General features: G+C 48.1%; 2 protein-coding genes across 8 annotated transcripts in view; both read left to right on the top strand.

The window, feature by feature from the left end:
• Window positions 1–27,901, top strand: part of LOC144116135 (uncharacterized) — a 169,925-nt gene that overhangs the window by 51,971 nt on the left and 90,053 nt on the right. The gene's annotated exons all lie outside the window — the stretch shown is intronic.
• Window positions 369–27,835, top strand: LOC144106263 (uncharacterized). 7 transcript variants are annotated; one of them, XR_013308963.1, is made up of 5 exons: window positions 416–451; window positions 937–989; window positions 1,187–1,268; window positions 3,026–3,062; window positions 3,134–3,227. XR_013308963.1 is itself a non-coding variant. In XM_077639040.1 (5 exons), exons 4-5 carry the CDS (start codon window positions 3,048–3,050, stop codon window positions 23,735–23,737), a joined length of 351 nt encoding a protein of 116 aa, XP_077495166.1. In that variant the 5' UTR covers window positions 416–451; window positions 937–989; window positions 1,187–1,268; window positions 3,026–3,047; the 3' UTR covers window positions 23,738–24,103. The 7 variants fall into 7 exon arrangements, 5 of the variants coding, with proteins under 5 accessions (XP_077495158.1, XP_077495181.1, XP_077495166.1 ...); XM_077639040.1 differs by lacking the exon at window positions 3,134–3,227 and adding an exon at window positions 23,402–24,103; XM_077639047.1 differs by lacking the exon at window positions 3,134–3,227 and adding an exon at window positions 23,402–24,103 and having other exon boundaries at window positions 417–441.

Here is a 27,901-nt window from a genome sequence, read left to right as displayed (position 1 = left end):
CTCTAAACATAGCTCGCACTCGACGTCACGTCAGCGAGATAGCTGCTTCGGCGACCATGTTCACGGACCGCATGGCTTCCGCGCGCGCTTTGTGAAATTGTGACGCTGATAAACCGGGGTGCTTTGTGCTGCGACCGGGTACTTAGGGCTTTTTGGACAGAAATGTCTTGTCTGCCGGGCCCGGAGCCCTTTCAGGAGCGATAGAAATGTCAAATTATCGTATCAGCACGTGTTCCCAGGCAAAACTTCAGCAGTGCGATAAGGTCGCCCGCTCAGTTTCACTGGGAGCAGAAAAGACAGCGGGCGGTAGCCTGTTCCTGGACATGATATGGTAGCATTATCAGTTCCCCATCCCCGATCGAATGCGTCAGATCGCGGTAACCAACGTTTCCTTTTCTTTGTGTGTGGATGTGAGGTTGTGAGCAACGCAGCTCGAGAAAGGTGAAGTTGGGTCAGCGCAAAATTTTTATTTTAAGCTTTTTTGAGCTGATGAACTTATCTCGAATCTTAAATGCAAATATTAGTTCACTTTCTTGCTTTCTGCATGCTAAAATGCTGTTCACAGAAATGTTGTTTTGTGAGGTCAGCTGCGCGGCATAGAGATCGGCGCACGGCCCGAACCTCGACCTACTGCTATCGCGTCGTTTTTCACTCAGCGGTGGCGTCATGCGGAATTTTCATGCTTGGCGTTGCTCCGAAGGAGAAGTCAGGCCTCACCTCCCCAAGCTACTTTGGGGGGTACCAATGTGAACGCAAACAATCAGGTTAATCGCTGATGCTTTTCTTGTTTCGCTGTTTTCAAATACTCGGCAGTCGAAATTGCGAATTCACCTGTCGTGAAGTGCGTGCCACACACTCGAAAGTTGAGGTTGTCGCGGTCAGAGTTGGCGCGTTCAATGCGCGCACCACATACAAGCTCCTCTGCTCTGTGTTCAGCGCACCTTCCGTCACTGGCTGTGGTCTACTGGGACATTCCGTGGTGAGAAAAGGTTGGTATCCGTCGAATGTTTGCCGCTGCAGATACGCTGCGTTTGTAACGACCAGATATAAGGCATACAACCCAATTGATATCACGTACCAAGCAGATTGCGGGAGCTGGTGGTTGATAAGCGAGGTGGAAGCATGCATATCCTGCAGGATTTCTTTAACTGACGTCAGTGAAAGATGTGTTTTCTTTTTTTTTCAGTTTTGCGAGGTCAGGAACTGGTTGATTGATCAAGGTTCGAAGACACTGCAAAGGCATTTACGTTTCGGAATCGATGATAGAGGTACGAAAAATATAGAAAAGTTAGAGGGCTATAAAGTCAAGTAGTAGAATAATAGTACCGTTGTAGTAGAGTTCTAGAGTGGAGTCCGTAGTCTCCTAATTTTAGCTATAGTCTCAGTAATACCGCTGTCACAATATTGATCTTAATATCATTGTCTCTTTCGGCGCTATATTGTGAAATATAATGCTTTTCGCAAATCATAGCAATGACTCTTAGTGAAAAACAAGCAGTACAATTAAGGACATCAGTGCGCAAAACCGATGGTTAAAATTCATGTGTAGTATCTTAAAAGTGAGGTAGGAACACTACAGGCAAAAAACCCTAAAAAAGCCATTAATTTCTTCGAAATCTTCCATCTTTTTCCATCTTTGCCGCTCCGCAACTGAAAAACACATATTGCTACTCTCTATAACATCACTTCGACCACCCTTTCTTCACCACCTTCTCCGCGACACTTTTCCACTGACCACAGAGAACACATTGCTATACAACACTAATCAAAACTCCCATTTAGACAAATAAACAGCAATAACTTTTCATTTACTAGCGACACACGAAGAGAAAACACTGCAAGGACTCCGCCTTTTTGGCCTCTATCGAACAACACCACCGTCACTCTAACTACCTCATTATTTAGGCTTTAATTAAAGAAAACAAGAACACGTATTGTTCTTAACAATCACGTGGTCCGGAAAATTTGCTGTACGCGAAAGATAAACACACGACTGCATTGCCCTCTCGATTCTCTTCATTTTGGCACCAGATTCGCACAAATCCACCCAACCAGTCAAAAGATATCGTATTTTCCCAATATTTTCAACTTTTGGCAACTAAAGGAAAAAGTGTGGTCGGAAAATTTTCACGTACACAAAAGATAATTATTTGACTGTATTGTCCTCTCTACCTTCTTCATTTTGATACCAGAATCGCTCATCTCCACCTAATCAATCAAAAGAAATCGAATTTTCTCGACATTTTCAAATTCTGACTAAAAAAGGTAAAACTTTTGCATTAAGCAAAATATATTTATTTGATCGTATTCTCCTCTCTACTCTCCTCATTTTCATACCAGAACCGCTCATATCCAGTTAACAACTCAAAATAAATCGAATTTTCTAAATATTTTGAAATTCGAACTGCCAAAAAAAAACGTCGTCCAAAAATTTTTAGACACGCGAGATATATTAGCATTACCGAATTTGCCTCATCATTTTCTCTATTTTGACACGAAGATCGCACAAATCTATCCAGCCCTTCCGAAGATATCGAATTTTTTCCATATTTTCCAATTCTGAGAAAACGGTCAAAAAATAATTTCTTTTGAAGTACGCGAAAGCTATTTATACGACCGTAATTTCCTTTGTACTCTCCTTATTTTGATACCGGAATCGCTCAAATCCACGTAACGATTCAAAAGAATTCGAAATTTTCCAATATTTTGAAGTTCGGACTTTGCCAAAAAAAAAACACGTGGTCCAAGAACTTTGAGGTACGCGAAAGATAAATAAATGATTGAATTTTCCTCATAATTCTCTCTATTTTGATACAAAAATCGCACAAATCCACCAAGCCTTAGAAAAGATATCGAATGTTTTCAATAAAACAAATTCTTCCTCCACAAGGCACGACCTGGACAACTTTATTTGGACTCTGTAAATAGTGTAAATATGACTACTCCCTATGTCCTTTCTTGCTATCCCCTCACCTCTTTCGTTTCTATTCATACTGCCTCCTATCCTTTATTTCCGCTGCCGCAGCTCAGGTGCCGCCGATACAGTGATGGCAGATGCCGGGGTGAGCAAAACTCTTTTAACTTCCTTTTTATTATATTTTTGATTTTTGATTAAACACTTACTACTTCCCAGCTTGAAGTTTTTCCACGCTTAACGTACATGGAGCAAAAACCAAGATCAGAGACGCTCCGTCGGTACTGTTGGCTGCTGCTGATGCCTATTCAAGACAACCTGAAGCGCGAATAATTTCGCGCCAATATTATTTTTTTTTTGCACGGCTTAATAAATACAATTTCTAACTTTGCCGGTGCGCATGTGATGTTTCAGGTTTCTTGTATATGTAGCGTATCTGGTGTCCAGAGTATGTATTCAGGGCGAGATCGAATGCAAACATGTTCTCCAAACACATTGAATGGCTAAAGTCATTCAGACGTGATGACAATAAATGTTTCCTTATAGCAGCTGAATAATGACGCTAGATGTGATGCCATTCATTCGAATTACTTTAAATTTTCTGGCATAGACTAAAGCACTGGACACAGGCCGCGCACGTGGTTTCCCGACTTTTCGCGCCTTCGAGGACCTTTCAACAACTTTAATGTGGTAAGCACTGAAGCACATCCGCCGCGCGGCGCTGCGGTGGAACGCCGCCGACCACCATGTTTGAAGTGCACGTATAGCAGACGAGCTTCGGCTCCGCAAGGATGTCTTCTTCGCTTATCGCGCTGCCACTTGAAATCCGCGTGCATCGGAGATTTTGCCTGTAGTCGGCTGGTACAATAGCCATACGTAACTACGTCGTAAACAAACACCGCTTCGATTGGGCAGCTGTGCTTGCTAGCGGTGCTCGAGCCGGTCGGGAAAACTTGCGCAGTGGTGAAAGTTGTTCGCGGGTTTGGGTCTCCTCGATTCGCGGGTCTAAGCTCGGACAGTGGTCGATCACAGCAGCGGTTCGGTCAAACCGGAGAGCTGCATATAGTTGGTACACATTTGCGTGGAAGATATCGGTGATACCCTCACTCTCTACGGCGTCTGCGGTGCATGGGCACACCAGGTAAATCTCGGAGAAAAGGCATCGACTAGGTTTTGTGTGGGAGTTGTCTGCATACAGCGCACACACACGACCGGACTTGCGAAACCTTGCTACCACATTGGAGAAGCGGATTTTTTTAAACGCATGGGTGGTCGTAGATTGCCACAACGGCCGCTCATAAGGCAGCGAACTGGCTAGCTGGTTCACTTTTGCACTGTGCGCCGTGCTGACAAAATTCGACACCAGAGTGCCTCGTAGCTGACACTTGATTCCGGTCGTTTCGTCAGTGTCGTGTCTCTTGTTCGTGTCGCCTGTTGACAGCACGGCGCAAAAATTAGTGTGCCGTTTAAGGTGTATCCAGACGGCGGGCCACGGACTGGCCTGCGGACCGGTCACGTGGGGTCGACCGCGCGAGGCCCGGCCGGGTCTGGCCGGCGACAGCGTCCACACGACGGACCAGAAGAGCAGACGACAAGGCGGGCCAAGCCTCGTGATCAGCCTGCAGCAACGCTCGTCTCACGCTTCGACATTCGGCGGCGAGAACAAGCGGAATCCGCGGTAGAGATCCGCCTAAATAACCAGCGGAAAGCTCGATCGGTACGGGACAGTTTTCTGCCGCGGTAGGAGAAAGTTGCAATCCCACGGCGGCAAACATGGCGGCGCGCTTCCAAGCAGGACCGCTCGCTTCGGGCTGGATTCATCGTTGTTACTGCCTTTTTTGTTGCGTTCACTGGCAATAAAAGGCGCACCCATTTCTCGCTTGGTCTCACCTCGGCAATAAGAAGACGTATGAGTGAAATATTTGTTTTATTTTTTATTTAGAGTGACGATTGTGCCCCTTCTAGGCTTAAGCGGAGCGTACGTTTGTTGACAGAAATAGTTACCCCGCCTAACAACTAGATGGCGCCACAAGGCTGAGCGTATCCTTCCGTCTGGGTTTGCATACGCTGAGCTAAATGTGGGAAATGTGAGAAGTGCTGTAACGTCCCGAAAAATACCTGCGTTTAGCGTACATGATAGTGCATACGCTTATGGCTAGTAGGCAGCGTCAATTTTTCTTTTCTAACCATATCTGTGCAGGTCGCAAGCGCCGACGTTGCTACTAATTTCGCTCGCTCTCGCCGCCGAATACCCAATTATGATCGAGCCATCAAGCTGTACTAAGGCTAAAAAGTAAAACGTAGCGTCGTCCGACCACGTTGACATGTTAACAGTGGAAACAAAACTACTTTCCCTGGGGCCGCCTCGACTGCCAGGAGTACCGAGCCGGCAAAGACCAGTGTGGTGTAGTTGCCAGACTCGATGTGTGCGAGTAGGCTAAAAAGTCCGTGGTCCGCCGCCAGAAAAAATGCTCTCGCATTTCTCGCGCGATCTGGCCCGCGGACCATGAGCGGACCTCGCAGACCGGAAGCGAAACCCCACGTGACCGCTAGTCCGCGGGCCAAAACACGTCCGTGGTCCGTCGTCTGGATACACCTTTAGGAGGGAGTGCTGCGCCAGCTCGGAAGCTCGCTGTGTCAACCCGACACAAACACAATTTCACGTCGTTCAATATAAAAAGACGCCGCCTGGGTGACCACGACTCTACGGGAAAACGAAACGTATGCTCCAAGAATCCAATGTCGAAATCACCACGAGGTCTCATCCTTTCATTGAACTCTTACACAAACTTTCGTGGCCCCCGCGCTTGTTTGGGATGCACTTCGTCCAAAAAGTTCGCAGGTAAGATTAAAACCTGAGGCTTATATCAAGGTAAGTATGTAATAAAACTCGGAAATTGTGGGTTCTCCGCCGATGCGCAGTCCATGGTTATGCAAGGACAAGGAGCACCGGATCGCCGATCTCTTCCCCGTGAATGTACCCGAATCTGCCATGCGGTTCTCCGGTTTGACGGAAACACTGTTATCATTGACCTTTATCGGAGCTTCGATCCCGAATCCAGGTGAATTAAACGAGCGACCAACTTTCGTAGCAGCGCCCATGTTCTCGACCGCCTCGAGCAGCATTAACAAGTGCGTCTGCCCAATCGAAGTGGCGTTCATTTACGACGTAGTTGAGTGCGGCTATCGCACCCGAAGACTGCTGACCGAATCTCCGATGCACGCGTATCGCAAGCAGCAATCTGAACGCGACACGCCAGCAGACATGCTGTGGAGCAGGAGTTCGTCTGCTACTTGCGCATCAAATCATGGCGGCCTGTTGAGTGGCCGTGTCACCGGGGACCCGTGAACTGGCAACAAAGCGGTCCTCCTCGCTATGGCTAGGAGCTGGCTCCCGAGAAGCCAACGAAGCAGCGTCTCCCATTTCTCTCTGAAAAAGAAGGATGGGTCTCCACCGCGCCTGCAAGCAACTTCGACGCGGCAGCCACAACAGAGCGAGACTCAGCGGACATCCGGACTGTGGCAGGGGGAGACAAAGGCCCCAGTCCTCCCCGGTACTGAAAGCTACGCTGCAAGTAGACGAAAGTGTCTTTTCCGAAGATCGCTTCAGATGGAAAGCCGACGACCTCATCAGAAGGGGCGACCATTCTTGGAAGGAGCCTTCATGGTGAAACCAGTCAGCGCCCGGTTCCAGCCGTCCTTTCTTCCTCTCCCCTCACCTGTTTCATTTCATTTCTCCATTCTGCCTGCTATCCTTTACTTCCGCTGCCCAGCTGAGGTGCTTCAGTATCGATGGCACATGCCGGGACTAGCAAAAATTTATTTCCTTCCTTGTTTGTTATTATTTTTAATAGACCCACTTCCCACGACTTCTAGCCGGGCCGGCTTCGACTCTGTGTTGATTCACCGTCACTCTAAGAAGTGCAACGTCGCGATGCCATCATTGACGTCACCGTCGAAGTACGGGCCCTCATCACGGGGTCCGCTCGGAGGGAAATGGCGCCTCTTTAAAGGGAAGCTGATACGGTTTTCAAATCCCATGAAACGCTGTGGTTGGGGAGAAAGAACCTTCAAAATCATGTGCGTAAATTTTTTCCCCGATTCTATCCGCAAACAGAGCTGCAATCGCTTCTTAGAAACCGCCGCCGGCACGCCCTCGCCGCTTCCGGAAGCGCCGGGTGGGGGGACGGCAGAGAGGGAGAACTGGCGGAAGTGACGCCATTCACGGAGAGTCGGCCGGCCGTCCGGCTGCGCTTGCTTCGCTGCGGCCCGCGCTTTGGCGAACCACAGATCAACGTAATCTTCTGCCAGTGCCGTTTACCTTCTCTCGTTCGGGCGTTCCGTGTAATGCTTGAAGCCTGTATATAAACCACTTTTGGCATGGTACTCCTTTCGAACAGCGCTCAGCGCACAGCTTTGTAGAATCCGTCGGTTTTCCCCCCGCCTCTTCCACGTTAACCAGACAACCTGGTTTTACGCAGCATGCCGAAACTGCCTGCACAAAATATGCGCAGCAATATTTCTCTTTTTGTTATATTACTTTATTACCTGTTTGTAAACTCTTTGCCTTTTCCAGCTGGTTGACATCCATGCTGAGCTAAGGCCACTTCCAGCACTGTCTTTGAGGCACACAGTCTTGAACAACTTTTTGAGCTCGTTACGCACTGTGTGCCTTTTTGCTTTTTCCTGATTGCTTGCACCTCATTGCCGCACAAGCAATTCTCTTAATCTTTCATCAGCGCGCAGCACATACAGCTGCACCTAACTAAACAAGAAACCGATTATATGAGCCCAGTATACTTGAGCAAGGCAAACATCTGCATTCATGAGCGCGTGGTCACGGCTCACGATCGGCAATGGCGCCAGAATTCATACAAATTTGTCCTTGAGTCAGAACGGCAAAGTGGTCGAGCAGCGGTGCGCATATATCTGCCACAAGCAATTCTGCTCGTTATCTCGATACGCAACGGCAGCAACAATATCTCGCACCGCACTAGTTTTGATGAGCAGCACTGCGAGCTCCGAAACTCAGCCATAATTATTGTTCAAATGCATATTCAGCACGCAAAAAAAAAATCAACGTACGGGGGTAAGTGCAGAAGCTTCATGGTTGAACAGTAGCCCGAATATGCGAATGAAGGAAAGCGCACACGGGAGCTTCCTCCCGGAGCCTCGTCTCTTCGCGCTGCGGTGCAGCAGTGAACCCACTCCAACTCATCCAGTTTGGCACTCTTTTGTAGTTCGAAAAGGCCTTCGGGGGTTATTAGGCAAGTAACTATAAATAAACGAACAAATACTTTACCTCGCGCGACTCGTGTAAGCGTGCCGGTGATCTGAATTAGATCATGTTTACAGGCGTTACGAGAAGTTGGTGGCCAGGCCTTTATGCAGCAGCGGTACACAGAAACGTTTCGGCGCAATTTACTTTTTTTATAGCCACTTGCACCTGCAGAAAACATATGCATGCGCATGCACCCACGCAAAACATACTATCAGTCGAGATTTAGTTTTCGTGTTACCCTAGTAGGACGTGAAATGCCCATACTGGGTTAACGAAATTTCCAGCTTGCAGGCGCCGCCACGCAGTCGCTTGTCTATTACTTAGCTTCTTATCAGCCGGGGGCACCAGTTTTATGTTTAGTCTGTAGTTCTCAACGGTTTCGGAATAGGTTTGCGCGCGCTCGTCCAGGTTCCGACAGTCCGGCGGTTCCATGGTTACCCGGAAGCAGAGAATATGGGAATGCGTTGACTACCCCGGAGTAGACGAAGATATTGACAGCAGAGAAAGCTGGGAAGCCTTGCTGCGCAGCGAAGAACCCGCTCGGCAGAAACAAGCCAATGCACCTAGCGGCTGATACCGCGAAGAGATAAAATCTTTGTTAACATTTAGTCACGAAGGCTTGGGCCCCCGCCCTCCAGGCCTGCGTGCCGGGGGCGGTGAGTAGTAAGGGGTCTTCATTTCCGATGGAAATAAAGGCTGTCATCCACCCATCCATCCAGTCGAGATTTCCAACACGCGAAAATGTCGCGACTTGACATTCACTGCCGGCGCACTGCGCGGCGTCGTTGGTTCCGCCGTTTTCTGAAGCTGCTGATGGCTCGAACATGTATGGCGAAAGTCCAAACTGTTCAACACTGCTTGAATTTTTCATAATTTCCAAAACGTAGTCCTTAAAAGCCCCCAGAAAACACGTGCTACGCAGCAACGCCGTCGGTGCCGGCCGGAGATCCCCGTGGACGACGTCACGACGGTCGCGACCAATCGCGGGCAAGAGCGGCGTTCGCTCAACGCCCTGATGCAATGAGGCGCGTTTTCTTCTAAAAAGCAACTTTTTGCGTTTATTTCCGCTCTTTTTGAATGAGGTATTCTGTTTCAGCGGACTAAAAGCTATAAAATGACGTAGAGAACTCATTTTTTTCGAAAAGTGCTTCAGGTTCCCTTTAACGCTAGGTCAGAGTGTGTTAGAACGCCCAGCTACAAAAAGAAATTCAGCGAGAAATATTACACGTGTGCTCTGTGTAAACCGTAGAAACAATTGAACACCTCATACTCAAATGTGATCGCATCCATACCGATATCGATGTAGGCAAAGTCACTGTTCTTGAGGCCCTAGGGTTTAGAGAGAACAACCATCATGTAAATAAATCTGCGGTGGAGATTAGCAAAAAGCGATTGGAAGAGTGGTGGCTCAAAAGCAGAGAGGTGCCGTCATGTTAGACAAGTAGGAATGTGTATTTAAAGAGAATGGTGAACTTTTATAACACTTTACAACGCAGTTAAAACAAAATGAATAAAAAAAAGAGGCGAGTATGGTGGCAACTGCCACCTCTCCGTTTAAGACGGGACGCTTGTATTTGCATCCATCAATCCGTGCCGCTTTTACGGTGGTCGGCAACCCAAGTCGATTTGGTGGATCCCTACGTGGACATTCATGCAGTGCAGAGATTTCCCAGTTGGGGAGCTCATGACGACATGAGGGGGCCTAAATACCGCTGCATGCTTATGCTCAAAAGACGATGTATCCCATGTGCCATCTGTTTCCTTCTTTTATCTCACGTAGTGATCTAAATAATCTGAATTAAGCTTGTACAGGCTCTCTCTTTAGCACTCTCTGGCTCTCGCTACTCCGTCTCCGGCCGCGTCTTTTCGGTCCCAAAGCAGTCAACGAACGTTGAATGCAACAACTGGTAGCAATGGTGTGCTGGACTACAACTGCATGCAGTGTTGACCATGTGCCAACATGGAGGCTCCCAGGGGTCTATTTAAAGCGAGAATGACTAGTTCCGCATATGTGTGCATTACCCACTAACACTATCACGCCGCGCACTTACAGAGGCATGTCTGAAGAACTTTTTGTGAATATCGGGTTCGTGACGGTGTCCTGCAGTTTTTCAAGCTGCGTGCTCGAATATCGGGCCAAAATTAGTCAAAAACAAGTGTGAATTGTCTTTTATAGCAGAAATATGCCGCCGGTGCCGCTGCAGCCTGGAGGGCAGATAATAATAATAATAATTGGTTTTTTGGGGAAAGGAAAAGGCGCAGTATCTGTCTCATATATCGTTGGACACCTGAACCGCGCCGTAAGGGAAGGGATAAGAGAGGGAGTGAAAGAATAAATGAAGAATTAGGTACCGTAGTGGAGGGCTCCGGAATAATTTCGACCACCTGGGGATCTTTACCGTGCACTGACATCGCACAGCACACGGGCGCCTTAGCGTATTTCCTCCATAGGGCAGATCGCAGATTTCATTTTTCATCCGCACCCTGCGCGGTCGCAGCCCAAAAGTGGCTTTAACAGCGGCGACACGACAAAAAACCGAAGGTCATAACTGCGCGCTGAGCAATGCCAGCTCCAGACGCCGGGTGAAAATGATTCGTTCTACACCCCGGCCGCGGGTCTCCAGCACCTGAGCAGCACTTGCAAAATGTAATGCGAGGGGGACCGATTGGGTGTGAAAAAAAATGCCTGAGTGCATTCCCTTCTCGGTTGTGGAGTCCCCTCCGCTTCTTTTTTTCCCAGGCACGCGTTTTGCTGCCTTTGGTGGGGTAGCATTGCCCGCTTCCTTGTGGCCTACTGCTAGTTTAACTCCTCGTGCAAGTACTTCGGCAGTGTCCCCACAATGGAGCAGGTGCATGGCTTTCGCTTTGTTCGAACCCGTCTAGTCAGTCTGGCCTTAGTGCGGTGCCGATCGCATCTGGAATGCGACAACTGGTAGCAACGGTGTGCTGGGCTGCAACAGCATGCAGTGTTGACCATGTGCCAGGAATAGTATGGAGACTCCCAGAAGTCTATGAAAAGCGAGAATCACTAGTTCGGCATATATGTGCATTACCCACTAACGCTCTGGCGTCGCATACCCTTACAGGGACCCAATCATTTTTTGTGAATATCGGGTTTGTAACGGTGTCCTATAGTTTTTCATGCTGCGTGCTCGAATATCGAACGAAAGTTAGCAAAAAAAAGAGCGAATTGTCCTTTTTAGCAGAAATATTCCGCCGGTGCCGCGGCAGCGTGGAGGGCAGATAATAATAAAAACGCAGCCGCCGCGGTCGGGATCGAACCCGGGAACTCCGGATCAGTAGTCGAGCGCCCTAACCACTGAGCCACCGCGGCGGGGAGGAGGGCAGATCGCAGATTTCCGCTATGCTCTAAAAGCGATTAAAAGCGATTATGGAGGCTATTCTTTCGAACCCGACCGCGGCGGCTGCGTTTTTATGGAGGAAAAACGCTAAGGCGCCCGTGTGCTGTGCGATGTCAGTGCACGTTAAAGATCCCCAGGTGGTCGAAATTATTCCGGAGCCCTCCACTACGACACCTCTCTCTTCCTTTCTTCTTTCACTCCCTCCTTTACCCTTTCCTTACGGCGCGGTTCAGGTGTCCAACGATATATTAGACAGATACTGCGCCATTTCCTTTCCCCCCCAAAATACCAATTATTATTATTATTCTTTCGCTGACCTCCAAAGAATAGACACCCAGTTCGTATATTCCAGGTATCACCTGAAACCGAAATAAAGACGCAACCAAAACAGTTCTAAGCCTGGGTCAAGCATGCATCGGCGGGAAGGACGGGCACACGCATTGCAAGCATAGAACGCGTCAGCGAAACAGACTCGTATTCTGGGAAAGGAAAGCGTTCGAACAATACTCCAGCCGGTTAAAGGAATCGGACGCCTGCCAACCCGTCCGAAAGACCATCATTCCAAAGGATTAAGGATGAAGCAGCACAAAGCTGACGTCAAAGTGAGCGAAGTTGAATATCCGAGCAATGAGAGGCTTGTGATCGCACGATATAGACTTTGAGGGAACTATTGCGCTGGAGATCTAGCCAAATCGCTCACAATGCTGCCGCTTCAGTCATGGCACGTTAAGCAGACGCCGGGATATATTAATTGCTCTCTCGGAACTCTTCCCCCTTTTTGGATCCACAGTTAAGTTCAGTGACCTGGCGGTCAACTACGTGCGTGTTTAACTGCAAAGCTGAAACTCGCCCGCTGCCACACATTCACGAAGAAACCGAATAAGGTTTAGAAACATCCCTGTTTTGTTGCAAGAACTTGGTCGGTGCTAATTTCTCAATTTTTATCCCAAAAACAGACAGACCTCCGTTGAAAGTTTTCATTTTGATCGCGTGGCTATGATAAGTGACGATGAAGCAATCGGTGCAAAAAAAAAAAATGCCGCAAATGAAAGCTTCGATGCTTGCTTGCTTGGACGCGTCGAGCCGGACCTTGCTCGGCATGCCGCATGCGTTCAGTAGTCGCGCCTGTGGTGAAGAGAGCGAAACTTGCCTTCGTGAGCATGTCAGGCGCGTGCCATGCGCGAAAGCATCTCGCAGAGCTACCACGACCTCCGACACAACTGTGGTCTGTCCGCACGCAAATAATCGTGCCGGTGATGGGTTACGCCACGATTACCACAGATGCCTTGCGTGAAAAAAGGAAACACGTAGGTGCAGCCACGCGCCGAAGCTTTCTGCCCGTCCCGTCGCGGAGTCACTCTAGCTCCGTGCAGAGTCATTTCACGCCAAACGTCCCAGACGTTGCGCTCGACCATCTCGAATTTGTGCAAAAAATTCATGGAAACTTATCCTAATGTGCGTAATGAAAGCCTGAAATACCATTGCCGAAAAAAAAGAAATTTTCGGGAGGAGAGGGCAGTTTGAATATTTAGAAAAGCCGAGAAACTGCTCAATATATAATAAAAAAATTATTTTTAGAAAAACGTCAATTTTTTTCATTGAACAGATTCTGGCTTTCATTATAACTCAAAGGATGTAACTTTATACGGTATAAGTATTTTTAAAAATTTGAAGAAAAGTATGAAATTGTACCATTTTTGTCGTTTTTGATTTTAAAACTCGCCGTGGTGGCTCAGTGGTTAGGGCGCTCGGCTACAGATTCGGAGTTCCCGGGTTCGAACCCGACCGCGGCGGCTGCGTTTTTATGGAGGAAAAACGCTAAGGCGCCCGTGTGCTGTGCGATGTCAGTGCACGTTGAAGATCCCCAGGTGGTCGAAATTATTTCGGAGCCCTCCACTACGGCACCTCCTTCTTCCTTTCTTCTTTCACTCCCTCCTTTATCCCTTCTCTTACGGCGCGGTTCTGGTGTCCAACGATATATGAGACAGATACTGCGCCATTTCCTTTCCCGAAAAACCAATTAATATTATTATTATTATTATTATTATTATTATTATTATTATTATTATTATTATTATTATTAATATTATTATTATTATTATTATTATTATTATTATTATTATTATTATTATTATTGATTTTGAACATCAGCTCGAGCTGGAAAATTCGAAAGAAGCCGTTTTGTTTCTCTGTATGTCTAGTATCTACAATGAATGTTACCGATAATGAAAATGCGTTCATCAAAGAAAAATGGTAAAGTTGCAAAAAGGGCGTCTTGAGCCATAAACAGTCGTCAATTTCACCTTCATGTGTTCCAAGAAAAAAATACAAAGAAAAGCGCTTACGTAGAACCGTTTGTTGAGTTTCATTTCGGAAATTTTTATCGACGTAATTTTTGTTTAAAGCGGGAAAAGAATTTTTGAATTTGAGCTCTCGCGCCACAAGTTGCGTCTTCTTCCAACGCCTCTTCACCGCAGAACACGCCGCCTTGCATGGCACGGCACTTATCGCCAGAGAAGAACTTGAGTTTCCCGTCGTGCCCTGTCGTACATTTTTAGGGCCGGAGCTAACGAAGACATCGCGTGACATTCGGCGGATGGTAGGCAATAAACGAGATCGTATTTGCTTTCGACGTTACTACAGACCCGCTTTGCTGCGGGGCTGCCAAGAGAAGAAAAAATTGCTGGTAGTATAGCTGTGGTAAACTCTGGTCGAAAGCGAAAAGCTGCACCTCCGTGGCTACGTATGTGGTCGAGCGACTGGCGGTTTCCACACTTTATTTATTTCTTAAACATTTTGCTTTCATCGAAACGACATTAAAGGCGCTCACACAAGACAGTATATACATTTTATATTGCTCCGGTGATATTTACAACGGAGATATGGAACCAGATCCGACGACGGCGCTTCCGCGTCGACGGATCCGAGCGCCGAGTGCATGGCTCACGAGTACTGCTCTTTCATGTCGATCCCGATAAAGAATGCAAACATTCTGAAGTGACGCCGCGATGACCTTAGGCCGAGTCGCCCCTAGACGGCATCGAGTGAACAATCGCTGTGCGTGAGTTGACATGATTGGTCCATGTTGCTGTGTTCTTATAGTAATATGTCGCCCTCGCTGTTCCTTGTTCTTCCTTATAATCCGCAACCTGCGCAAGTGCTGCCATGATTTGTCATTGCATCAGTAATAAAACTTTGTCAGCCAACGAGATCAACGCCAGTACGAGTCCTGTTAAGATAGCACCGCGGTAGCGGCTATGGACACGACGCAAAACAGCAGCAAGGTGCTCTTTATCGGCCACGCCCCTGTGCAGTGTTTCATCACTCTCTTTAAATGTGATGGCCCAAGAGCTAGTATAGGCAGGGTGTTACAATGAAGATATCAATAATTTTCAAAAATAGGATTTCTTAGGCAAAAAGTATTTTGCTGCATGGTATTGCCAGAGCTGTCGGACGCAAGAAAACCGGTGAATCATCTTGACTAGTTACATGGTTAACTAATTTCCAAGAACTAACTTTTTAACTGCTAGAGTTGGGTGTCTGGTTGCAATTAGAGATTTGCAGCCGGCCTTTAATTAAACGTCATTCCAGTTTTTGGGATTTCGAAAACGGGATTACCCTCGCCGCTGTGGCTCGACAAAATTTGGCTGCATCGTGAGAAAATACATGGGCTTTCGGAAGCATGCAGGCAAAGCACCCCACCAGTGCACGTAACCAGTCGAAAAAGCCAAATTTTGTCTACTTGCAGCGGCGAGGGTGATCGCCTTTTAAAAACTTCAAAAGCACATGGCGGCTGCTCACGGTCGGCTACAAGTCTCCAATTGTAACTAGACACCGAACACTAATAGTTAGAAAGCTAATTATTGAAAATCAGTTAACTATATTACTTGTAAAGATGATTCATCGGTTTTCTTGCGTCCGTCACACTTGGCAATATCAAGCCGCAAAAGCCGTATTTTTGAAAAGTACATAGAGCCTTCCTTGGAACATCCGGTATATGCAGACTAGGCTTGACAAGCAGGCACATTTTTGGAGCGCACCGCACTCAACTTATGGAGTCTGAAGAAACAGCAGACATCTCTGGTGTGTCTAGCTGTGGTCGAGGTTTTTTTCTTTTCCTGCTCTTCGAGAAGGGAAGTTGACTGATCAATATTTCAGAGAAACTCTAGAAATATTTATGCGTACTTACTCTGTTGACTTCATTCCCCAGTGGAAGGCTAGATGGACGAAAAGAACGGAATGGTGATAGCGCTGTCAGGCGAGCATTGTCGAAAGCATCTTTATCTAGCAGTTAACTCCACGTACAGCTGCATGTTTAATGTAAACTGGGAATATTAACTCTTATCTATAGATAGCTTGCACGTGACGTCACGCCAGCCAGATCGCTGCTAAGGCGGTCATGTTTACTAACCGGTGTGCTGCCTCTCGCACTTTCAGACATGTGCACGGATAAACACGGGTGTTTGGGTGCCGCGACCGACTTCTTCGCGGTTTTTGTCTTTTTGTGATGGATGTGGAGTCCTTTCACGAGGCCATAATAAAAACCCTCCATCCTATCAGTGCGTGTTCGGTGCGAAGAAAAGGTACGGGAGTGTGAGAAGGTCGGGGCCCGTCAAACACACTGGGTGCAGACAAGAGATCGGGCGCTAGGTTTTTCCTGGACTTGCATTGTAACATTATCAGCTGCTTTTGTGACCTCAAACGATTGCGTACAGACTAATATTACCGCACACTTCTATTACCGCATGTATCTCATGTGCCATCTGTTTCCTTCTTTTATCTCACGTATTGATCTAAACAATGTGAATTAAGCTTATACAGGCTCTCTCTTCAGCACTCGCCGGCTCTCACTACTCCTCTCCGGCCGCGTCTTTTCGGTCACAAAGGCGTCGACGAACGTTGAAAGCGACAACTGGTAGCAGCGGTGTGCTGGACTACAACAGTATGCAGTGTCGACCATGTGCCAACATGGAGGCTCCCAGAGGTGTATGAAAAGCGAGAATGACTCCGCATATATGTGCATTACCCACTAACGCTATCGCGCCGTGCCCTTACAGGGGCATGTCTGAAGCGCTTTTTGGAATATCGAGTTTGTAACGGTGTCCTACAGTTTTTCATGCTGCGTGCTCGAATATCGATCTAAAATTAGTCAAAAACAAGAGCGAATTGTCATTTATAGCAGAAATATCCGCGCCCTGCGCGGTCGCAGACCAAAAGTGGCTTTAACAGCGGCGACACGAAAAAAACCGAAGGTCATAACTGCGCGCTGACCCCTGCCAACTCCAGACTCCCCGTGAAAATGATTCGTTCTGCACCCCGGCCGCGGGTCTCCAGCACCTGAGCAGCACTTGCCAAGTGGAATGCGAGGGGAGACCGATTGGGTGTGAAAAAATTGCCTGAGTGCATTCCCTTCTCGGTTCTGGAATTCCCTCCGCTTCTTTTTTTTTCCAGGAGCCCGTTTTGGTGCGTTTCGTGTGGTAGCATTGTGCCCTTCTTTGTGGCCGACTGCTAGTTTCACTCCTCGTGCAAGAACTTCCGCAGTGTGGCCACAATGGGGCAGGTGGCTTTCGCTTTGTTCGAACCCCTCCAGTCAGTCTGGCCTTCCTGCGGTGCCGATCACATCTTGAATGCGACAACTTGAAGCAAAGGCGTGCTTATACTAATACTAATATTCGTAATTAGAGCCTGAAGTACTTTTTCCGAAATAATGTTTTTCGTGAAGTGAGGGTAGTTTGAATATTTAGATAAGCCTAGAATCCAGGAACTGCTCAATAAATAATAAAAAATTCAAATTTAAAAAAACACGTCAAAATTTTATTCACTGTACCGATTCTGGCTTTCATTACAATTCGAAGCATGAATCTTTATACGGAGTAAGTATTTTTAAAAGTCGAAAAAATGTATGAAAATGTAGCATATTTGTCGTTTTTGGTTTTAAATGTAAGGTCGCTCTCGGAAAAGGTCGTTTTGTTTCTCTCTATGTCTAGCATCTGTAATAAATGGTACAGATAATGAAACCGCGTACATCAAAGAAAAAATACTAAACTTGCAAAAAGTGCGTTTTGAGCCATAAACAGTCGTTAATTTCACCCTCAGGTGGTTCAAGAAGAAATGCAAAGAAAAGCGCCTTACGTAGAACCGTTTGTTGCCTTTCATGTCTGAAATTTTTATCGAGGTGGTTTTTGTTGAAAGCGAGAAAGCAATTTTTCAATTTGAGCTCTCGCGCTGCAAGTTCCGTCGTCTTTCAACGCCTCTTCACCGCACAACACGCCGCCTTGCATGGAACGGCACTTATCGCCAGAGAAGAACTTGAGTTTCCCGTCGTGCCCTGTCGTACATTTTTAGGGCCGGAGCTAACGAAGATATCGCGTGACATTCGGCGGATGGTAGGCAATAAACGAGGTCGTACTTGCTTTCGACGTTAGAAGAGACCCGCTTTGGTGTGGGGCTGCCAAGAAAAGAAAGAGTTGCTGGTATTTTAGCTCTGGTTAACCCTGGTCGAAAGCGAAAAGCTGCATCTCCCTGGCTACGTTTGTGGTCGAGCGACTGGCGGTTTCCACTCATTTTCCTATTTGTTAAACACTTTGCTTTCATCGAAACGACATTCAAAGGAGCTCACACAAGACCGTATACATTTTATATAGCTTCAATGATATTTACAACTGTAATATTGGTCGTTGGATGCGGAGATATGGAACCAAATTCGGTTCCAAATGACGCCGAAACTCTGCAGATAACTTCATAAAGGCAAATTGAAAAATAAATTTTTTTTAGGGAAAGGAAAGCGCAGTTTTAACCAGGCGTCTTTAGTTAAAAGCAACCTCGATTTTCCTTCGCTTACGGAGCAGTTCGGGTGTCCACCGAGATATGTGAGACAGGCGTAATTTCCTTTCCATAAAAGCAACTTTCATTTCCCGTTCCCTTACCGCGCGGTTCATGTGTCCACCGATATATGTGGGGCTGGCGTAATTTTTGTTCCTTAAAACCCACTTTCATTTCATTTCGTTCCCTTACGGGCGCGGTTCCGGTGTCCACAGATATGTGAGGACAGGTGTGATTTTCTTGTTTGACCTCTAGCTACATTCAAGGTCACACTTGCGGCCCCGCTGGCAGCTCTCAAAGCTGCCAGCGCTTCAAAACAAGGGTATTCAGCGTGCTCTCTCGCATGGACCAAGAGGAGGGATAACCAGCTGGCATGGCAGGCGTATCACAAGTCTTTTATTTATATCCGAAAAAGATCCCGAAGAGCGCGCGCCTCGGATCAGACGTGAATGAACGAAATCAAAGCTGAGGCGAGATGCGCTGGCGGTGAACGCGGCCCGCTCGCGCGTAGGTGCGTCGCCAGCAGAGTGGCCCGTCTGCCAAATACAATCAAATACAACCAATATATCACATCGGGAACAACCGGGCATGAGCCTCTGACGGCCACAAGGGTCAGGTACCACGACGTGGTGCTGCTGCTGCTTCGCGGATGGCTTCAACACCGGATCCTTCTGGTCACTTCCTGATCGGCGTCTCACAAGCTCATGCTGGTGCTTACGTCTGCCATGGCGCTGACAAGAATGACCGATTGCGACAGAACCACACCGAACAACTATAGCTCACTTCGGCATGTGCCGCCCTGGGAGCGTTAAGAAAATCTTTTCCCACGAATACCTGTTCGACTACTCAGCGTTGCCATGCTTGCCTGCAGTGCAAACCTCACTTAAGAACAAGGACTCTACATTTCGTCTGACCAGACTGAAAGTAGTGCCGTGCTCTGCGGTGAAGAGGCGTAAAGAGGCGACGCAACTTGCTACGCAATAGGTCAACTCCAAGAATTCTTCTCTCATTTAAAAAAAAAAGCACCACGATAAAAATATCAGAAATTAAAGGAATTGATTTTCTACGTGACCCGCTATTGTTGGTATTTTTACATGAACCTCGTTAGGGTGAAATTAACAACTGTTTTTGCTCTTAACGCATTTTTCGCAAATTTAGTATTCTTTTTTACTTCGATGTACGCAGTTTAACCACTTCTAACATTTATTATAGATACTAGACATTTCAATTCAATTATTTTCCATGTACACATGGAGAGGGTCGAGGGAAAAAAGCCAGTAAGATGTGGCTTGACGAGCGCCTCGGCCCCTACACACAGGGCAGCATGCAACATGAAGCGAAACATATGCAATCAAGATAGGGGATGAAACAGAAACAGCAATAAGAGCAAACAAAAGAACACAAAGAAAATAACGCAAACAAAGCGCGTCTGAGGTTACTTCAATAACGCCGTTTCATGAAAAGAACAGGAAAGAAATAAAACGGCTTTTTCGGAATTTCCGAGAGCGAGATGTTATTTAAAACAAAAAACAACAAATATGGTACATTTTCATACCTTCCTTCGAATAAAAAAATACTTTTGCCATATTAGGGTGCATGCTCCGAATTATAATGACAGCAAGAATCTGTGTAAACTTCAATGAAAAATACTGTGAAGTGTTTCCTCAACGTCACGTCGGCCAGCATGGAAGAGGTTTTCCACTCACCTGTTCTCTTCTCCCAGCTTGCACGGGACGTGGGAGATTTGAACGCCGCGCCTTCAATAGGGAATTGCGCGGGTGTTTTACCCAAAATAGAAAAAAATAACTTGACAGACGGGATCAACAACGCGTCTTCTTCAGCACCCAACTAGGTTAGCAGAATTTGGAACCGCCTCAGTAGCCCTTTATTAAGGCCGAGCTTAAATGGCCACACCGGTTATTTTCTATTCGACCCGTCTTCTCAGCGGTATAACTTAATTAACGCACATTGCAACCTTTGCCAGCTAGAGGTCGCTGGGAGGATACAAGAGCGCCTCGTGATGTCAGGCTGACGCAGGAAGATAAGTCACGGAGGTAGCATGACTAACAGCAGCAGTGGTAGCATGGCTAACGCTTGATAAACGCTTGTAAATTAACTTTATTCGATCCTCTTCCGCGACGAATTAATAAGCCCGGCAAAACAGCAGGGTTAGTGCGTGCAATTTCGACGATTGTGGAGAGCGAATTCACAAGTTTCAATGAATGCGAATTGTCAACGAGTGTAGTTTCGACGGCGGAGATTTGAAATCGAGGATTGTTTGTGTCGTGGGACGCGCAACGCAAAAAAATCACAACAAATTTTCATTGTACTGAATGAAATCGAATTTATTTTTATTCCGGATACAGTAGTCATGCCCGATGGAAAACTTTTCCCTTAAATGACCGTTAGACGAACGAGTGGGTTCGAATAATATGATGAGAGGCACATTACACGCTTTCAAAAACTTCAGGCAGTACTGGGAGCTAGGATAGTTTGTCTGATAAGACACTCAGTGCGACTTGCAATGGCGAATGGGCGTTACTAGAGATGGAGGGCCCCTTGTGTAGGGTGACTCGTTAAGCGCCGCAGGTCCCGGCTCGTAAAGACGTTGTCGGACACCGTTAAAAAGAAAGCTGTGCACTATGCTCATTTACATTTTGACCAGCGCAAAGATCAGAATGGAGGATGAATTTCACTGCATACGCTGTCCAGTTTTATACAGTTCTTCGTCCCTAAGTTCCCTAGGTTGAGGACGCCTTTGCGGGGTGCAAGTGGCCTGAAACTTTCATTCATGCGCACAAACTCACACCACCGCACATAGGGACACGCCGTCGTCACATGTCAAGCCTGGGAGAGAGGAGGATGCCGTCGCGTTCACGTCGACTGCGGAAGGCGATGTTATCTGGCCAGCCGAAGGTTCTGACGCGCTGCTGACACCTGTTCTTCCTTAGATGACAGCCGACGCGCCAGGCTAGATCCCAAGGTCGGGTCGAGAAGCAGAAAGGGGTCGTTTCTCCATTGAGATGCTAGCGAAGATTGCGGACGATGACCGCTAGCCTGTCGCTGTACTCGGCACGCCATATTCCACAGGGAACGAGGCCCCTTTGTTCCCCCAACATGGTCACGACAATTGGGGAAGATAACTGCCGCTCGCTCGCTGCGGCGGCTTCTTTCAGGTCTCTGCTCTCTCGGGTCCCATAATCCAACCAGGCGACCGTTGCTGATTGTAACCAGCTGATACCTGGGTCCACTCCGCATGGTCCTGGGCGAAAATCATCAGATCGATCACCATCGCGTTCTCGGAGCCACGCCCAAGAAGCAACATCGGGAAAAGTTGTTTTAGAGCGAAACGAGCCATATCTGAGCTCACCGGTTTTACAAGTCGTCGTGTGTAACCGTCCCCGTCCACCTTGACTTTCCTAGCTTGCCGACCCATAGTCCGGCCGACTACGCGTCACAAAAGCCCCCCCCCCCCCCCAAAATTCCTACATACAAACCTTCGGCACCTTAGGGCGCGCATCGAGGGGCCCCACCTGGTGCTGGCTCCTTGCTCCTCTCGAGACAACAGAAAGAATTTCGAGGTGTGCAGTAAAGGGCTGAGGGGACCTGTAAGAGCTCCAAGCCACGAAAAAAAAAAATAGCCACGCGATCCCCGTGGCCCTCGATTGTTGTAAACCGGAGACCTCTTCCGAAGCGGTCGCAAACGCCTGTGCTGTTGACACTGTGCACAGCTCTTCTTTTACTTTTTTCTTTTACGACGTATCTTTGCCACAGAGACGCCTAGAGTAGGTGTGAGGTCCTGAAAGAACAGTGTCGGATGAGGGCATTAAGCTAGTTCAGGCACAAACCGAGGCTGCCTAACCCAGCAGCGAAATAAAAAAATAACCGAGAAATGCCCAAGGGGTGTGGCCAAAAGTCCACTGCTCCTAATCTGTTGGCTACCTTCTTTCACCTTCCTTTTGCCATCTATCCCAAACACTACCTCTTTTTTTCTCTCTCCCTTCCTTCCCTCTCATCTGTCTGGCCTGGCTCCTTCGCTCACTCTAACACCCTCTCCCCCGCGACTCGGGGCGTTACGAGCACTTCCCCTTCTTCCTCTCACGCAACCCCCCCCTCTCCCCCACAGTGCCACGACCATCCCCTTTAGAAGAGAGAAATAAATAGAGGCGTGGTCTCCCCCTTTCCACTCCACCCCCACAAGAATCACAACTCGCTAGCCTTTGTTAGGGCTTTCTCTGTTTTCGGTCATCTTGGCCACGACTCCCCAGACTCCCTCCTATCTGGCAGGCAACCATCCCGGCAGCCCCCGCGTGAGAGCAACACCATCGACGACAGAGCCAAGGGGCGCACCCACGTCGTCTGCGTCCTCGCATAAATCTTCCTCGGAGCTACTGCGCAGCGGTGAACGTGGGTAGCGATCGTCCCAGTAATGCATACCGATGCAGACAACTGGGGTCGCATTCTCTTTTCGGGCGTGATACTGGTGCCGGATAATGCTTGCACAGTTCGTTGATCTGCGGAAGGGAAGTCCAGCGCCCTCGGTGACAGGACCGACAACGACAGCAACACATGATGTCTACGCGAAACAGGAGGCACCTCCGTACTCAGCGACTACACTCCGCAGGGATACAGTACGAGCGGCCGAGGCGGATCTACGAGGAAAGGTCACTGGCATGCGGCAACTGGTGCACGCTCTACGGCTTCGGCCCCAGCCTCGACCGCCGGCGGATCAAGTTCGCGCATCCCATACCCCGCTTCTGGCTGTGCTCAGTGTGCGAGGAGTTGCCGGAGACTCCAACAAATCTTCCGTGTGGCCACATCGTGTGCAAATATTGCCTAATAAAGGCAATGATGTTATCCCGGCGAATCAGTGGTACCTATCCGGAAAATTTATATAGATGCCAGAAAGATGGGTTGTTTTTCACTTACAATTCCATGGTTGCTGTAAAACGCGCCAGCCTTGAGTTAGTGCTGAATATGCGAGTCCATTGCTTTAATGTTGATTATGGCTGTTCGTACCAGGACAAGCTTGTGGACGTCCTGACGCACTTCGAGGTGTCCTGCAGCCACCGCCCCGTGAGGATCCCGAGAGAAGATATCCGCGCCATGGGTGCCTTCAGCGATCGCTACATTGGTCGTCCAGATAAAACCGGAGGCAAGTGTCACCATGGGAGCCAAGAACCCGGCGTCGGCGGCGCCGTTGGTAGCGTTCAGCAGAACGCCGCTGGTCGTCCCGCGGCGGCTGGTTCTCCTTCCACACCAGCATCAGACTCTGTGGACGAACTTGTCCAGCAACTTGCGGCTCTGAAACCGCTGTCTTTCCGAAGAGGAAAAAGCTATAGGTGCGGCCACACGTAGACTACTGCTTTGCCACCTGTAATAGTAAGCCTTCTACGGTCACCGTGAGTCCCGAGACAAGTGGAATCGACGACGGCGCTTCCGCGTCGACGGGTCCGAGCGCTGAGTGCATGACTCACGAGTACTGCTCTTTCATGTCGATCCCGATAAAGAATGCAAAGATTTTGAAGTGACGCCGCGATGTCCTTAGGCCGAGTAGCCTCTAGACGGCATCGAGTGAACTGTCGCTGTGCGTGAGTTGACATGATTGGTCCCTGTTGCTGTGTTCTGAAAGTAATGTCGCCCTCACTGCTCCTCCTTGTTGCTCCTTAAAATCCTTAACGTTCGCAAGTGCTGCCATGATTTGTCATTGCATCAGTAATAAAACTTTGCCTGCCAACAAGATCAATGCCTGTACAAGTCCTGTTAAGATAGCACCGCGGTAGCGCCTATGGACACGACGCAAAACAGCAGCAAGGTGCTGTTTATCGGCCACGCCCCTGTGCAATTATCCATCACTCTATTTAAGTGTGATGGCCCAGGAGCCAGTATATGCGGTCGTTACAAGGGAGGACTTCAATTAATTTTCAAAAATAGGATTTCTGAGGCAAAAAGTGGATATTGCGGCATGGTATTGCCAGAGCTGTCGGACGCAAGAAAACGGTGAATCATCTTGACTAGTTACATGGTTAACTAATTTCCAAGAACTAACTTTGTAACTGCTAGAGTTGGGTGTCTGGTTGCAATTAGAGATTTGCAGCCGGCATTTAATTAAACGCCATTTCAGTTTTTGGGATCTAGAAAACACGATTACCCTCGCCGCTTTGGTTCGACGAATTTTGGTTGCATCGTGCGAAAATACATCGGCTTTCGGAAGCATGCAGGCAAAGCACCCCCACCAGTGCACGTAACCAGTCGAAAAAGCCCAATTTTGTCTACTTGCAGCGGCGGGGGTTATCTCGTTTCAAAATTTTAAAAGCGCATGGCGGCTACTCACGACCAAATACAAGGCTCTGCTTTCAACTAGAAGCCTAACCCTAATAGTTAAAAAGCTAATTATTGAAAATTAGTTAACTGTCTTACTAGTGAAGATGATTCACCGGTTTTCTTCCGTCCGCCAACCCTGGGAATACCATGCCGCAAACTTTGTTTTTGAAAATTACTTAAAATCTTCCTTGTAACATCCGGTGCATACAAAGTACGTTCGACAAACATTCACTTCTTTGGGGCACAGGCAGACTGCACTTAAGGAGTCTGAGGAAACAGCAGACATCACTGGAATGTCTAGATGTGTTCAAGCGTGCCATTTTTTTTCATGCTTTTTGAGAAGAGAAGTAATTTGAACAACATTTCAGAGAAATTATAGAAATATTTATCCATACTTACTCTGTTGACCACCTTACGTAGTGGAAGGCTATATGGACGAAAAGAACAGCATGGTGATAGCGCCGTCTGGCGAGCATTGTCGAAAGCATCTTTATCTAGCAGTTAACTCCACGTCCAGCTGCATGTTTAATGTAAGCTGGGGTTATTAACTCTTACCTTAAGATAGCTTACACGTGATGTCACGTCAGCCAGATCGCCTACGGCGGCCATGTTTACTAACCGGTGTGCCGCCTCTCGCGCTTTCAGACATGTGCACGGATAAACACGGGTGTTTGGGTGCCGCGACCGACTTCTTCGCTGTTTTTACCTTTTTGTGATGGATGTGGAGTCCGTTCAAGAGGCCATAAAAAAAAACGCTCCATCCTATCAGTGCGTGTTCGGTGCGAAGAAGAGGTTCGGGTGTGCGAGAACATCGGGGCCCCTCAAGAACACTGGGTGCAGACAAGAGATCGGGCGCTGGTCTCTTCCTGGACTTGCATGGCAACATTACCAGCTTCTTTGGTAACCTCAAATGAATGCGTACAGACTACTATTACCGCACACTTCCTTCGTTAGTTCGTGGGGGAGAGCATGTCAGTAAGGCAGTTCGAGAATGACCGAGTACTCCTATTCCGAAGGGTCAGTAAAATACATAACTTCTAAGCTGTTTGACCAGAAATGAACTCACCTCAAAGCTTTATTATTTAAACTGTAAGGCCGCACTTCCTCAACGCGCATATTTTTCTTATTCCCTTAGCTTGCGGCCACAGCTGGCTTACCCGCGTGCCCCCCCCCCCCCCCCCCCCGCAAGCAGTGGCAAAGGCGCAGGAGGCACTGGCTGCTTAACAGCACCGCTGTGACGGCCGAAGACACCTGGCTTTGTTAAGCGCGCCAAGAAAGCATGCGAGGCGCGCACAACGAGCACGTGGTGCCGCTTGGTCTTAGGCAGCATTCCCACGGCTGCAGAATGCGAACCACAACGCATTCCGCAATGGGCCCCTTTTTTATATCTTTTTTTGCATTCTCGATGGCACCGAAGCTTCGCGATTCTCCGCCGTCTGATATTCCTGCGGCGAGCCGGTGGGCCCAGTGGCCCCGACAATTAGGTGAAAAAAAAAAACGTTTCATCCTTCGAGAGGCGACGCGTGGGTGCGGCAGGGAAGGGGAAAACATCAATCAATAAGGGCGAGAACTCCCCCCCCCCCGGGGGGGAGAGGGTTTTCAGAATGTTTTCTGTATGTGTTTCTTTTTCTTTAGCCAAGCCCGGGGCTCCTAGTTGGGTACTACCTTCAGGGGCTGTGGCTACCTCCATTGGTTATCGGGCGGGCCTCGAAATATGGCCGCCCTAACTTCTCTGTTTGAAAAGCTTTAAAATTGCATTTAAAATCATTGGAGGGCAGCCTTGTCTAGTTGAGCTAGAGGCTCCGTGCAGTGGCACGTAATTCTAGAGACCTAGACTCTAACCTCGTGTCGATGAGTAAGGAGGTCTTCTCGAGTTTCTTTTTTGAGATCTTTTCTTTTAGGTTACAGTTTGACTGTCTGTGTGACTCAACTTGTAACACAGTTTGCCCTTGCACATCCTGTAAATATATTTTCTCTTTGTCTCCATCATCTGGCATCAATCATCGTCTGCTCCTTCAACACCGTCGAATTCAGTTTTGGAGAGGTCCTGTGCCCCTCCGCAGAAACGCAAAGAACCATCTTGAATTTACTTAAACGTTAGTTGCTTTTTTTGCTTTCTCGTCGATAAAACGCACCTCACAATGGTGTTGATTCCTTCGGTCAGCTGCGTCGGCATGTAGAATTTAGCCGCACGGTCATTCGCTGTCCCCGCAGTTTTGGCCTCGGCATGCGATTTCCTGATTTCTGCCTGAACTCGCCTCTTTTCCCTGCGCCGTTTCTCGCTCTGCGATGGCGTCATGCGGAATTGTTCCGGTTGGCGTTGTAGCCAAGCAGCAGCGCGATGTCTCAGTTTAGATTTGCATCCTCGAGCTACTTTGGTTGTCTTCATTTCAACGCTAACAACCAGGTTAATCAGTGAAGCTTTCCTTGTCTCGCCATTATCACACTGTCGACAGTCGGAACTGCGCATTTGCCTGTTGTGAAGTGCGCGCCCACTCATTGGGAAGTTGCGGTTCGCGCTGTGTAGTAGTTGGGGTGTTTAATGTGAGCCACACGAAAGCTTCATTGTTTTGGGTTCAGCGCGCCTTCTTTCGCTTGCACTGATCCTCTGGGATATTCCGTGGCGAGAAACAGTTTGCATTCGCCGAAAGTTTTGCTCCGTGGCTACCGCTGCTCTTGGAGCCGAAATATTGCGCTCACATTCATAGTGGGACGGCGCAGCGTGCGCACTTCGGGAGCTGGTGGTTCGTAAACATGGTGCAAGCGTATCCAGTAATTCCTTTCAGTGACGTCAGCTCAAGTTATGTGTTGAAGGGATCATGACATGGTCTACCAACAAATCTAGCTTTTACGTTGCAGCTGCAAGCCACGACGTTATTATGCGTGCTTAAAAAGAAGGAGGGCTCTAGGCGCGCATTTGAGCTACAAATTGGTGTTGGAAGTTATCTGGTCTCATTCCCTCTCCCTGCAGCCGTGACGGCCATATTGAAGCATCCTGAGTGACGCCATGACCCGACAACGCCGTCGTCTGCTGCACAGCTGCGTACGTGCACGCGAGGTCGGTGCCGAGCAGAGTGCGCTCCTTCTTGAGTCCCGCCGTTGCACACTGTGGTGGAGTCGCCGAGACACGGCAGAAGCTGGACAGAAAGAGGATGTATAAAGGCCTTCGTCTATCTTGCGTGGGCATGATCTCTTTAG

Source organism: Amblyomma americanum, chromosome 1 (genome assembly GCF_052857255.1).
Source record: "Amblyomma americanum isolate KBUSLIRL-KWMA chromosome 1, ASM5285725v1, whole genome shotgun sequence".
NCBI lineage: Eukaryota > Metazoa > Arthropoda > Arachnida > Ixodida > Ixodidae > Amblyomma > Amblyomma americanum.
Note: the sequence above shows the minus strand (reverse complement) of the source record. Positions and strands in the feature narration are given on the sequence as shown.